The 12,643-nt window shown below is 36.8% G+C and overlaps 1 protein-coding gene across 7 annotated transcripts in view; it reads right to left on the bottom strand.

Moving 5' to 3' along the window:
* The window catches only part of Oxr1 (oxidation resistance 1), a 402,931-nt gene that overhangs the window by 38,891 nt on the left and 351,397 nt on the right, over positions 1-12,643 (bottom strand). For all 7 annotated transcript variants that reach the window (XM_036208895.1, XM_036208899.1, XM_036208896.1 and 4 more), the window contains 2 exons: positions 4,134-4,283; positions 1,068-1,252 (listed from right to left, as the gene is read on the bottom strand). In XM_036208895.1, coding sequence (XP_036064788.1) covers positions 1,068-1,252; positions 4,134-4,283 — 335 coding nt within the window. The remainder of the gene's footprint in view (positions 1-1,067; positions 1,253-4,133; positions 4,284-12,643) is intronic.

Genomic DNA, 12,643 nt, shown 5'->3' with positions numbered 1-12,643 from the left:
ACTGGAGGCTAAAACGACCCTTTCCAAGAAGGGGTTGAATCCTATCACGGGCATCCTAGCAACTTACATACTACCTGAGCATATGTAAGTAGCTTGCTCCTTTTTCCTTTAAACTTTTTTTTTTTTTGGAGCTGAGGATCAAACCCAGGTCCTTGTGCTTGCTAGGCAAGTGCTCTACCACTGAGCTAAATCCCCAGCCCGAGGTCTAATTTTTAAAACTGGCATAAGACTGTAAACCATCTGTTATCAGTTAAGGTGAAAATAATCAGAAGCCTGCTTTTAAGTGGTTGCCAGTCTTGTATGGAGTGGGAGGGAGTTCTTTTCTATTACACATCAATTCTCTCACTTTCTGCGCTTCCTCGTATGTTATATCTCATTTTCTTTCTCAGTCTTCTAATTTCTGCTGACTATTTGGTCATACATATTGCTTTTAAAGGCTTTGCCTAAAATTGTAGCCTCAAATCTATGCTATTTATTATATCACACAAACTCCCAGATCAGCAATATTCCAAGGTCAGCTCTTCATTAGTGCAACCTACAGGTTGTTCTTTCATGTTTTATACTTTCTGCATCCAGAAGTACAACTGTAAATGTAAATGTGAAACTGTTCTGGCTATTTCAATGCCAGGTCTTTATCTATGCAACACTCCAAACCTCACATGCTGTTCTTTCAGCACCTTCATGGGAAACTGACAGTCACCATCGTTGCAAATAATACTGAGGAAGTTAAAATTTTTGATTTTGTGACTAAATAACAAATGGCTGATAAGCATTGAGTTACATGAGTACTACAGGTTACTTGTCAAATATCTGGTTCTTTGATCAAATAAATATAAAAATAACACAATTACTAACTATATGCCAGGCACACCAAGAATTGACTACTCAATAGTGCTTAAATTTTTGCTTCATACTGACAAAATGAAAAGCAGCTATAATAAAACTAATAAAGTAAGAATATTAGAGAAGGGTCAACTACCTAGATGCTGAAAAAGAAAAAGACAGAAAAGGAAGGAGAGGAGAAGAAAAGGAAGGAAATGAGAAGCTGCAGTGAACAGCACACTTACATGGGCAAGGATTCCTTTATTTTGCTATCCAAAATTTCTTTGTACATGGCAGCTGACATCACCTCTTCCATTGGACACATGATGCCATACTCCTCACAGCCATTCTCTTGAACCAAGGGGTCTGTTTTATGTGGATCGAACATTATATTATTTGGGGTGACTAACAGCACGCCACTGACAGTGCCCTAAGGTGGAAAAAGAAAGAATCATTCAATCCTCAAAGTTCACAATTCAAAGCAGACTTTAGAGACCTCTACTACTGATTCTCTGATTTTTGGCCACCGAGTTTACACACAGTACAATCATGCACTTCCTCATAAAGCATGCTTTTCCAGGCACCTCTACCTTCTTCCTTAGCAGAGTTAGAACGCAAATGTCAGGTTCCATCTCAAATAATCATGTGAGGAATTAAGTCTTACAAAGTAAAATAATGGGCAGATTACAAAGCTAAGAAGGGACTGCCAAACTTGTACTTCAAAAAGCCAAGTTTTGCAGGACTATGCATACTACCTCCTATGTTCTTCTCCCAAAACAAGTACCAAATATGGCTACATGAACACAGCGCATGCTTTTTCAAGCATTAATAACTCATTATCAGTGGTAAAGGAGTACTTTCATAGAAATAGCATTTGAAAAAAATAACTACTTTTGCTTGAATTTGCTATTCATCAGCTATGAGATCTTCACTATGCAAAGTTTTAGAGTACATTTCCTCATCTAGAAAGTTGATGCATTAGATAAAATTCATATTAAACCATAACTATTTTTCTCATTAAAGATTATGAATTTTTAAAGGGTTTATATAAATAGAGATGGAAATCTTTAAGAGTCTACTTTTTATAAATTAAGGTTTTTAGACAATTGATAGTATTTACTGCTTCATGTATATCACACTGTTTATACACTGTTAACTTGATGTTCACAACCCTAGCTCCGAAACTGGCGCAAGTGCTATTTTATAGCTATGGAAACAAGGCTGCGGTGAGTGGACATCTTTTCAAAGAACAAACAGAAGAAACAAAGAGGACACGCAGTCAGGGTAGCTCTTTTCCCACACTCCTTAGCATCCGAGTCACAAAATATGTGCATTCCAAGTCAAGTGTGAAACATCTTAATCTCGGTTTTAAACTCTTGTTCCAAGATATTTTGCAAGCATAAAAGTAAGCAGCCTGACAAATTTCTGAAAATCAAGTGGTTATTTATTTAAGGTCATCTCGCTTTTTCCTGAAGTTGTCAGGGACAGAGAAAATCGGGCATCCTGCTTGATTTGGTATTCCACCATTCTCTCAAGTCCAAACTCGTACAGTTATGGCAGGCACTGCCTTTCACAGGACTACGTGATCTTGGCTCAGTGATGTCTGAAAGATCTCCTGAACAGTTACCCACGAACACATGAGAAAAAGCGACAGCAACACATGTTACAGGTATAAAAGACTGACAGTCAACCTACGTAATATCAGAATAAGAAGTATGTGTGAGCACATTTTGTTGGGGGAAATGATTCTAAAACAGTTCAATTAGCACGTCTTTATTTACTGTGTGAAGGTGAGTGCATATGTGCACACGCTGTGTGTGGGCATATGTGCCAGAACATGTGTAAGCAGGTCAGAGGACAACTTGCACAAGTTAGGTTTTTGCTTCCAAGGGCCTTTTACCCACGGGGCCATCTCAAAGGCCCCTAGCTGGCACTTCTTTTAGTTCAGACAATGAATCTGCTAAAGGAGAACTTTAACCTACCCAGCCTTTGGGCAGTATTTTCATGAGGCTCGTTTACAGCAACATATAAAGCCAATGAGAGCCAGTAGAGTGCTACAAAGGACATTTACAATACTGGGGATAGCCCAGTAGTCCATAAACAAGGCTGGAGTACATGCACTGTAACAAAACCTTAAAAGGTTTCTAACCTTTTGTCCCTTTTACTGCTTCAAGTTCTGTAAACCAAAGATTTTGAAAAATGAAACCAAGCAATTGGCTAAAATTAAGCAAGCACATTCCAGATTCTTAGAAAGAAATTTTGTAAATTTTGCTTGTGTATGAATTTTAACTGATTATTTAGTTTCTGGGGATTTGTGTATGTTTTTGGAAATACTGAGGATTAAACCCAGAGCATCATGCATTCAAGGCAAATATTCTACCCCTGAGCTACACTCCCAGGCCATAGCAGATTTGGTTCACAACATTAACATATCGTATGTTACATTTTAGACTACTCTCACAAGGAGATAAAGCTAACTAGCTACAAGCGAACAAAAGGTCCAGTGTAAGGACAACAGTTCCAGTTCTCTACACACATTAACTCTTCCAAAAGGCCTTCAAAGGTGTTTCTACTTTCTGTAGTAAGCTACGTGACACCTTAAGCCCTGGATTAATAACTCTGCTTTAACTGTCTAGGAACCCACCCTTAGGGGCTAGAAGGATGCACAGGTGAATTCTTCACATTTCTTTCCTCGGGGTCAAATTTATGAAAATCTCAAGAATTGACCATTTCAAACTCATCTGACTAAAAGTCTAAAATCGTATACCCTCCACAAGAAACATACCTTACAAAGACAGATTGAAAGTGCTGGATCAAATCAGAAATTAGTTAACTAAAAGATAACTACAATATCTCCAAGTATTTAGAAACATACCAAAGCACTTCAAAAGGTAATATACTTGCCCCAAATTATGAATATTTATTCCTATTTTAATAGATTAAATTAATGCACTTAAATACTTTGTACCTCATAGTATATATTCAATAAATATGAATTCTTTCAATTATTGTGTTATACTAAATTTTCAAAAGCTAGCGCTCCTGCCATAATCAATGCTGCTGTTTTAAAGATGTGTTTATTATCTTTATAGCAAAGACTACATATGCTTTGTTGTAGTGAATTTATTTATATCTCATGACCTTTAATAATGCTACAGATCAGACTCTAAGTCATGAGCAAAGTCCATTCTAACTCTAACATATAGTTACCAAAACCTTGTATAAATACTCATGAATGCCTGACATTATTGACTTAAAATGTACATGTCAAGCTTTCATAGTTTAGTGAAAACTAAGATGTTGTTCATTACTTTGCCATTGGTGATATATTTGCAGTTGATTTTGAGAAATTTCTCAGTAAATGCTTCCTCTTCCTCAGAAGTTGAAGATACAACTCTTGAAGGCCGAATACTGCTAACAGAAGATAAGGGATGTACTTCTTTTGGATGGACATCAGGAGTCTTAAACAAAGAGAAATAAAATACAAAATATGAAGCTAGATAAATACATAGTTATGGTAAATAAATAACCTTCCCCAGTAAGTACTAATCTTTTCCTTCTCACCACATTCTTAAGATAAAACCCTCCAAAATGATCACAAACAACAATAGTATTTTCAATTTAATGAAGATTTCAAATACATTATAAACTTCCCTTTTAAATGCCTATAGTACAAGGATGCATATGAATTTTTTTTTTTTTTTTTTTTTTTTTTTTTTTTTTTTTTTTTTTTTTTTTTTTTTTTTTTTTTTTTTTTTTTTTTGTGTGTGTGTGTGTGTGTGTGTGTGATGTAAAAAGCATTAAAATAAGCCAGGCAGGGGTAGTACACCCCTTTAATCCCAGCACTCAGGAGCCAGGCAGATCTCTGTGAGTTCGAGGCCCCCTGGTCTCCATAGCAAAATTACACAGAGAAACCTTGTCTCAAAAAACAAAAAAAGCATTAAAATTTAAGTAACTTGTATCCTTTTGAATCCCAACACACATGCAGAACTGCTTGTAAATAAAACCACTGGTTTGGTAATACCAAGGTGGCATCCATGAGATTCCAGAGCACAGAGACAGGGAAGAGCTGGCCTGTGATATTTAGGATATAGAAAGCAAGAAGATATACTCATCCGAAGAATATTTTTCTATGTGTATATGGCTGTTTACATGCAAGTTTGCAGGTATGTGGGTACACCTGTGTGTGCACGTTACTTGTATATGTGGAGCCCTGAGGCTGATGTTCAGCAATGACTCATTCTCTAATGCTTTCCCACCTTATCCACTGAGGAAGGATGTCTCAATCACACCCATATGTCCTGTCTTCCTCTCTCCCCGTGTGTGCCTTCTGGAATAGGAATTACAGGTAGGCTGCCATGCCCAATTAGCACCTAAGGGGGTTCTGGGGATCTGAACTCTGGTCCTTACACTTGGGTGGGAAACACTTGTTTAACTGAGTCACACTCCCACATGAAAAGCATACTTCAAAATCAAAAGTCCATCTGTGCCAATCCACAGCACATCAGACCAAAGTTCAACCTGGCTATGGGCCATTCTTCCAGCACAATTCATGGGGCCCCTCTCAGAATGTCACTGAGTGGTTAAAATACAGAATTATGAAGAAAAACAATTATACTGAAACATAGCTGTAACAATATTTAAAACAAACTGGAAATAAAGTGATAAGTATACTTTTCCATAAATAGTCCAGACAATCACAGATAGCTCTGACTGACAGCTATGTTGAATACACCCATTGTCTAAGGTCTGATTTTAGTTCTAAAGTGCTAAGAAAATACCTGAGTTACTGAGCAAAGTTGAAAGTATGCCTTGAATTACTTTACAGTTTGCTGGATGCACCTGACTTTTTAAAAATTTTATACTTACTTAAAATGTTTATCCAAGTTCAAAGATACTTTAAGTTCTACTTACAAGTTTACCGCATAAAAGAAACAGATCTAAACAGTTATATAGTGTGTTCAATTTATCAATTAACAAAATATCCTTAGCTTTTTATACCTTCATGCAATTTAAGAGCTTTATAGACATTTCATTGTCTTTGGTAGTTACCATGTATCTGAAAGTTCTGTGTCACATATAAATATAGTCAGTGTGGCTAATTGTATATGTAATATTAACAATAGCTTCAACGAATGTTCATGAAATCCTGTCTATATGTGATATACAGATGTCTTGGTTTAACTTTTTAGCTAACATGTAAGGTTTAGTTTTAAACTTATGCTTAGCCAAATTCCATAACTGGCTAAACAAGGAAAATGACCCTGAGAAGTAAATCCAGATTGCCAAGAGGTTGCTAATATTCACAGGAACTAGTGAATACAACTGCAACAATACCCACTTTCCCTTCAAATCTTCCACCAGATGGATAAAATGCTCCACTCCAAAAAAATCGATCCTCAGTGGTCATCAGGAGGTGCAAGACAACAAAAAGCTACCAACAAGTTCAATTTGTAGTCGCTCAGTTACTCCCAAATTGTGGTTTTATTTCCTATGAGTGTCACTACTATGAGACATGTTATTCACACACACAAAAAAAATGTATATTCAAAGTATAGTCAAATGTTCTCCTGAAATGAAGATATACCTTGGTGAACACCATGATCTCAGGTTCCCTCACAGTCTCAATTTCTACAACTCAGTATCTCTAGCAAGCCCAGTGTTTCAATGGAATCCTGTAGCCCTAAGTTTCTCTGGTCCCACCCAGCCTCACGGCCCCACAGCTGCTTAAGAAATAATGACTCAGAGGTTTAATATTAATTGCAAATTATATGGCCTAATAGCTCAGGCTTCTCACTAGCCAGCTCTTACAACTTAACTCAGCCCATTACTATTAAGCATTGCCACGTGGGCCTGGCATTACCAGCCTGCAGCATCTTGTTGCTCCTTCAGTAGCAGGCTGCATCTCCTTGACTTTCCTTTCTCTTCTCACTGTCCCTCTTGGATTTCCTACCTGGCTCCATCCTATGACCCTGCTATAGGTCAATGTAGCTTTATTTATTAGCCAATGGGAGCAACACATATTCACAGTATACAGAAAGACATCCAACAGCACTTCCCATTTTCTGTCTAATCAAAAAGGAAGGTTTTAACTTTAACATAGTAAAATTACATATAAAAGAAAGTTACCAAGAAAGACTTATAGTTACAATAGCTAGTCTATTTGTATTTGGCAAATTTAAAGAAAATATTCTATCACCTATCCTATATTTGTAAGTCTAAAGTTTCATATCTAATTTATCTTCTATCGTAATTAATGAAAATCATAAATATTAGTCTTCAACTACATCAAAGACCCCAGAAGGATATAATATTACCTAAGTAAATTACTAAGTAAGTGCATGGTAAGGAACTTCCAAAGTTCTAGAAATGACAGAGACATCAGGCTGCCTGGACAGTCACCCAAAGTTCTTCTGCAACATTGGGGAATTCATTTTCAGTCTACAGGCTTAGAGTCTCTGGTAGACTCTGGTATTATAAGCCTCTGTGTGTTTACTTGGGACCAAGCAGCTGTGGGACGTGGGTGGGAGAGATTCATCCCAACCACTGGCCAGGCAGGACTGGAGAAACTTCTGGCTACAAAATCCTATTAAAAAGAATACAGAAGTTAGCTTAGTGAATACTCAGGGTGTAGCACAAAAGAGACATTTTATTACTAAAACAATCAAAGTTGTTCAGAGGATTGTAATTAGACCTCAACACAACTTACCTAAGTGTGTATTATTCAAACTACCATTATCTCTATGGAGAGCTGTTTTAACTGAGTCCAGCTCTTGATGCAGTGGTTTTGAAGCTCATTAGAGGGCTTTCTGATATTTCTCTGTAATTGTTTTAGCTACAAGGAGCAGAAAGGCCCTTGAATAGAAATATAGCTATCTAGATAGCATCAGGATTACCCCAGACATTCACCTAGAAAAAGCCAAAGCCAATCTCTCTGCTTCCCTTTGCCTAGACATATTATCTAGTAACATATAGGTAAAACACAGGAAGTCTGAGGATGAAAAGCCATAACGGTACAGAAATAAACAATATTATATTCATTTTACCCAATGTACACACTTCTGCATAAATTTTAAAATATTCAAAAAACTCATTTACCCCTTTCTGTAAGTTATGTTTACTCACATATTAGTTTATTTTATTCTATTTTTAGAACCAAGAGGTAGAGAAAGTATAAAAACAAGATGAAGAATAAAATAAGAAAATCAGGTTTTTAGGTAAAGTAAAAATACAGTTTAATTGTAAGGGATTTATGTCGGCTTAGATCTGACTGGCTTTTTATCACCAGTTCAAAAGAAAAATAGTTTTTCTTAGTAATTTTTTGAGATTATCACTTTCCCTTTTCCTTTTCTCTCTCCAACTCCTCTTATGCTCTTTCTCTGTCAAACTCATGGCCTCTTTTTAATTGCTGTTACATATACGTGTATATATGTGTACACATATAAATTCCTAAACACGTAACAACAACCTGCTCGGTAACATTATAATGTTACTTGCATGTACGTTTTCAGAACTAACTATTTGGTGCTGGATAACCAATTGGTGTGTTCTTCCCTAGGGGAGACGACTTCTCCCATGCTCAGCATTCCTTAGTTTTTGTCTAGGGTTGAGACCTCACCCTTTAAATTATAGTTACAGAAAGAGGCTCTCATCCAAATTCCAGAAGAAAATTGTCACTCAGTAATTTATCTACTTGTGTGGTGTTAGAAATGTGGAAATTTCTTTTCTATAAAGAATGGGTTCCTAAAATCTAAATACAAAGTCCTACTATAAAATTTTAATTCATTAGATATTAACCATGAGATTTTATTCAGAGAATATAAGACTAAGGTGTGATTGCAGCATAATCTCTTTAAAAATATACACTAGGGGATAGAGAATATTGCTGTTTACATCCATCTGGAATTCTAGTTCCAGGGGATCTAATGCACACACATACATGCAGATAAGATACTAAAACATGTTAAAGAGAAAATAAAAAAATTTAAAAAAATATTAAAATACATTTAAAAGCATGACTTCCTAATAAATTATTGATTTTAAAGTTGAAAAGCATCATATCCAACTTATATAATTTATTCATTTATGTTGCATAAGCATTTATTAAAATAATTGGTTTAGATTTAACATAAGTGTATATATTCTGAGATTCAGATTTACACTGAAAAGCACTGAAGTTAGAATTCTAATTTATATTAGTTAATACTACTTAGTCTATGGCCATGCCCCCCAGAATTCAACTAATCTCATCAGGTAATACAGATACATATATTCTCATTCTCTCTCTCTCTCTCTCTCTCTCTCTCTCTCTCTCTCTCTCTCTCTCTCTGTGTGTGTGTGTGTGTGTGTGTGTGTGTGTATCTTTAAAATAAGGATTAATCTTTTTCACACTGAGCATAAACATAGAGAATCAAACAATAGGAGAGGCTCTTGATCTAACAATGACCTGGAAAGCCAACTCTTCAAGGATATGGAATATCCAGCTTTTCAAATTGTTCTGATGGTCCCCAAATTTTTAACACTGTGACTCTGCCATTATCTGTAATTAATGTGCAAGTACATGACTTTGAGACACCAATTCACAATGGCAGAGAGGGATATGATCTGTCTGAATTCACAAACATTAATGAGCACATTCACGTGTATGAGACGTTAATCTTACTTCTGCATATATTCTATGTATAAGTAAAGAATATTTCCGAGATGTCTTTAAACACTCATACTGCCCCAAACAAAAAACTATGCTAAAGTCCTTGTTTTCTTAAAAGTAAAGGTGATTAAAGTATATGATAAAAATTATAGTTAGGACAATAAACTAATTTTCTTGAAATTTTATAATGTTCTATGTTGTGTCTCCCTAATGATAAGACTGAAGTTTCAACTCCCATTACCCCAAATGGTGACCTGATATGGAAATGGGCCTTCACAGGTCTAGTTTATCAAAGGGCACATGGAAGCAGGGGAGCCCATAAACTAGAAGACAGGGAGAGGACAGACATGTGCCAACAAAGGCAAAAGCTGGAGTGATACGGTTTGATTCTTCTCAAGACAGGGATTTCTAAGCACTAGCAAACACAACTACATAAGCAGGAGAAGACTGTACCCATGTGTTTTTAGAGGAGGCAATGGTCCTATAAACCACTAGAATTCCAGTCTCCAGAATTGGACATTAAGTATCTGTTGTTACGAACACTCAAATTGTGATCTTTTATTAGTGAAACACCAGGAAACTAATAATGGTAATGGGTAAAGTTTAAATAATTTAGAAAGAGCACATTAAAAAGCCCACAGGGACTGGGGAGACGGCTTCAAGGTTAAGAGTCAGTGATGCTCTTCCAGAGGATCACAGGTCAGTTGCCAGCACCTATATCAGGGGCTCTCAACAGACTGGACCTGGAACTAGTTCCAGGAGATCTGAAGCCCTCTGCTGGCCTCCATGGCAACATGCATGCACATGCAGCCATATGCACACACAAATAAATAAACAAACCAATTCCCAATAGTTTACACTGAAAAGTCAATACTTCCGTTTGCCTCTGTATAGTTTTAACCACCCTTCAGAATCACCAGTCAGCAATACTGTCATCTTTATTTGGTTGAGCAAAGTCCTGTACTTTACTTCCACACATTCTGACTTCTATGAACTTTCTAGTTCTATGACCTGTGACACATATTTTAATCTGGAATCACATGTCACAGATGCACAGTAGTGGTTCTTCTTAGTCCACACAATGGATATTAAGGCAAAATGAGGAATAATGTAGTGGTTTGAGTAAGAATGGTCCACACAGGTTCATACATTCGAATGCTTGGCTACCAGGGAGTAGTGCTATTTGAAAGGATTAGAAGGATTAGCAGGCAAGGCCTTGTTGGAGGAAATGTGTCACTGCAAGTGGTCTTTGAGGTTTCAGAAGCCTTTGCCAAGTCTAGTGTCTTTCTCTCTACCTGCAGATCAGGATGTAGCTGTCAATTACTTTTCCAACACCACATCTGCCTGCATGCTGCCATGCTTCCCACCATGATGATAATGGACCACGCCTCTGAAACTAGAAGCCAGCCCCCAGTTAAATGCTTTCTTTTATGTGAGTTGCAGCAGTCATGGTGTCTCTTCACAGCAACAGGACACTGACTAAGGCAGGTGGTTAAGAATCTACTACAGATCTAGATCTAGAGAGTCAGGGTCTAATCCTCAGCTCTATCACCTAGTAACTGTGATATTACATTAATCACTCACTCTGCTCTGTGCCTTAATTTCATTTTCAAGGAGATGTTATAAGCACTGCAACTTAAATAAGGCTCTGAGGTTTTGGATGAAAGTGAGGCAAGTGGTTTTAAGTATAAGGCAATAGTAACGATAGCAGTACAACCATTTACATGTAAGAAGAACACTGAATATGCTTGAACTCTGCTACCACCTCTGCTTATTCCTCTTCCAGATTGTCCAGGTCTTCTCTGGGATCTTAACCCTGTTAAAGCTATTTTTCTGTAGTACACTGAGCTTCTAATTCCACTGTTATTCAAATGTTCTATTCCTACTATCTTTTATATTGACTATACTATGAAGTGTTTTGTGTTAAGGAAACAGTAACTATCTGCATATTCAATCTTTAGTTGAATGTACTTCAAAATTACTCCATTTCCCCACATTATTATTTAAACATTTTCTCTTTGGATTTTACCATATTATAATTTTAGTCTTCAATATCCTTTATCATATTGCACTGACTTACATTACAAAAGAGAAACCAAAGGAGTACAAAACAAAACCAGGTTCTGTATCTCTTAAAGAATGTGAAATGTAAAACTCTGTTCTGGTTAGTTTTTACTGTTAACCTGACAAAACCTAGCAGCATCTGGAAAGCGGGACCCTCAAGTAAAGAATTATCTCTATCAGATTGGCCTGTAGCCATGCCAGTGAGAGATTGTCTGGACTGCTGACTGATGTACAGGAACCAGCCCACAGCTGGAGGCGCTATCCCTATACAGTGGGTTTGAGCTGGGGAAGAGAGCTAGCTTAGTACAAGCCAAAAAGCAAGCCAGTAAGTTGCATACTCCATGGTTCTTCCTTCAGTTTCCTGCCTTGAGTTCCTGTCCTGAGTTCCCTCCATGATGGATTATTGCCTAGAAGTGTAAGCCAAGTAAACCCTTTTCTCCTCTAACTTGCTTTTGGTCAGAGTGTTTTATCATAGCAACAGACCAACTCCAAAGATGGATGGTAGAAAATGGCAGCTGTTTCCATATCTACTAACAATAGCTAAGTATTACTTCTCTCTTTGGGTAAAATTATTTATTCAATTGAGAGATCAGTTTCCAGAATAAAGCAATTATTAATATTTCAATTTCCAGAATAAAGCAATTTACATAAAACAAAGGTTCTGGACCCAAACTGAGTAATCTTAGATGCAGCTTAGTTAATATTTCCTCTATAATGCCTTCTTCTGTACAACAGATCTAACAGTGTATTGGTTATGTAGACACTAACCAAACACAGTGACTGAGTAATAGTACACAAGTAATAGTAACAAACAAGAAACTGAGTAACTCTAATACTGCTGACTAATGGAATTGTTTACAGAGGCCAGAAGGAAATACACCAGTCTAAGGTGAACAACAAGACTTTTATGAGTCTATCCTGAACAAGGAAAAATAGACACCCGGTCTAGACACAGGAAAAGCTCTAAGGAAAGGGTATTCTGGTGAGACCCTGAAGGATGAGGCCACTTCATGTTGACTTTGTATGAGGGAGTTAGGAAAATAAAGATCTCAGGCTTCATTTTTTCCCTCTCATCTTTTGCCAGTATTCCAGAAATATTCATACCAA

The sequence above is a fragment of the Onychomys torridus genome, chromosome 16, assembly GCF_903995425.1.
Source record: "Onychomys torridus chromosome 16, mOncTor1.1, whole genome shotgun sequence".
NCBI classification, from domain to species: domain Eukaryota; kingdom Metazoa; phylum Chordata; class Mammalia; order Rodentia; family Cricetidae; genus Onychomys; species Onychomys torridus.
The sequence above is the reverse complement of the archived record's forward strand: the minus strand, read 5'-3'. Positions and strand labels throughout refer to the sequence as shown.